A 340-nucleotide genomic window follows, 5' to 3' on the forward strand; every position below is an offset into this window, starting at 1 on the left:
CAGCTCGCTCACCCGGTCCACGTACCTGCGTGGGGAGAGCCAGGACCTTCGTCACCCCCATCGCCCACCCAGGTGCCAACCCCAACCCCAGGTCACCTCCATCTTCTGGCTCCAGATCTGCCCCACAGTTCCCCCCCAGCCCTGACCCCTTGTTTTTCCCACCCCTCCCAGAGCGAGGACCTGGGAGAGGCGAGGATCATGAAGAGGTGCTGCATGCTGCGGGTGCACAGCTGGCCCAACAGAGCCCGGGTGGTGGCCAGCAGGGAGCCCACGTGGGCGCTGGTCTGGCCCTGCAGCACAGTGGGAGCCAGCCGGAACTGGCTCACCGCCACGGAGTCTG

The 340-nt window shown here is 67.4% G+C and overlaps 1 protein-coding gene across 1 annotated transcript in view; it reads right to left on the reverse strand.

Annotated features, from left to right (window-relative positions):
* Positions 1–3: 3 nt before the first annotated feature.
* The window catches only part of CDK5RAP3 (CDK5 regulatory subunit associated protein 3), a gene marked incomplete at both ends in the record, with an annotated part of 2,747 nt that continues 2,410 nt past the window's right edge, over positions 4–340 (reverse strand). The window contains 2 exons of the mRNA XM_009708076.1: positions 4–25; positions 181–337. Coding sequence (XP_009706378.1) covers positions 4–25; positions 181–337 — 179 coding nt within the window. The remainder of the gene's footprint in view (positions 26–180; positions 338–340) is intronic.

Source organism: Cariama cristata, unplaced genomic scaffold, assembly GCF_000690535.1.
Source record: "Cariama cristata isolate BGI_N322 unplaced genomic scaffold, ASM69053v1 scaffold32189, whole genome shotgun sequence".
Taxonomy (NCBI): domain Eukaryota; kingdom Metazoa; phylum Chordata; class Aves; order Cariamiformes; family Cariamidae; genus Cariama; species Cariama cristata.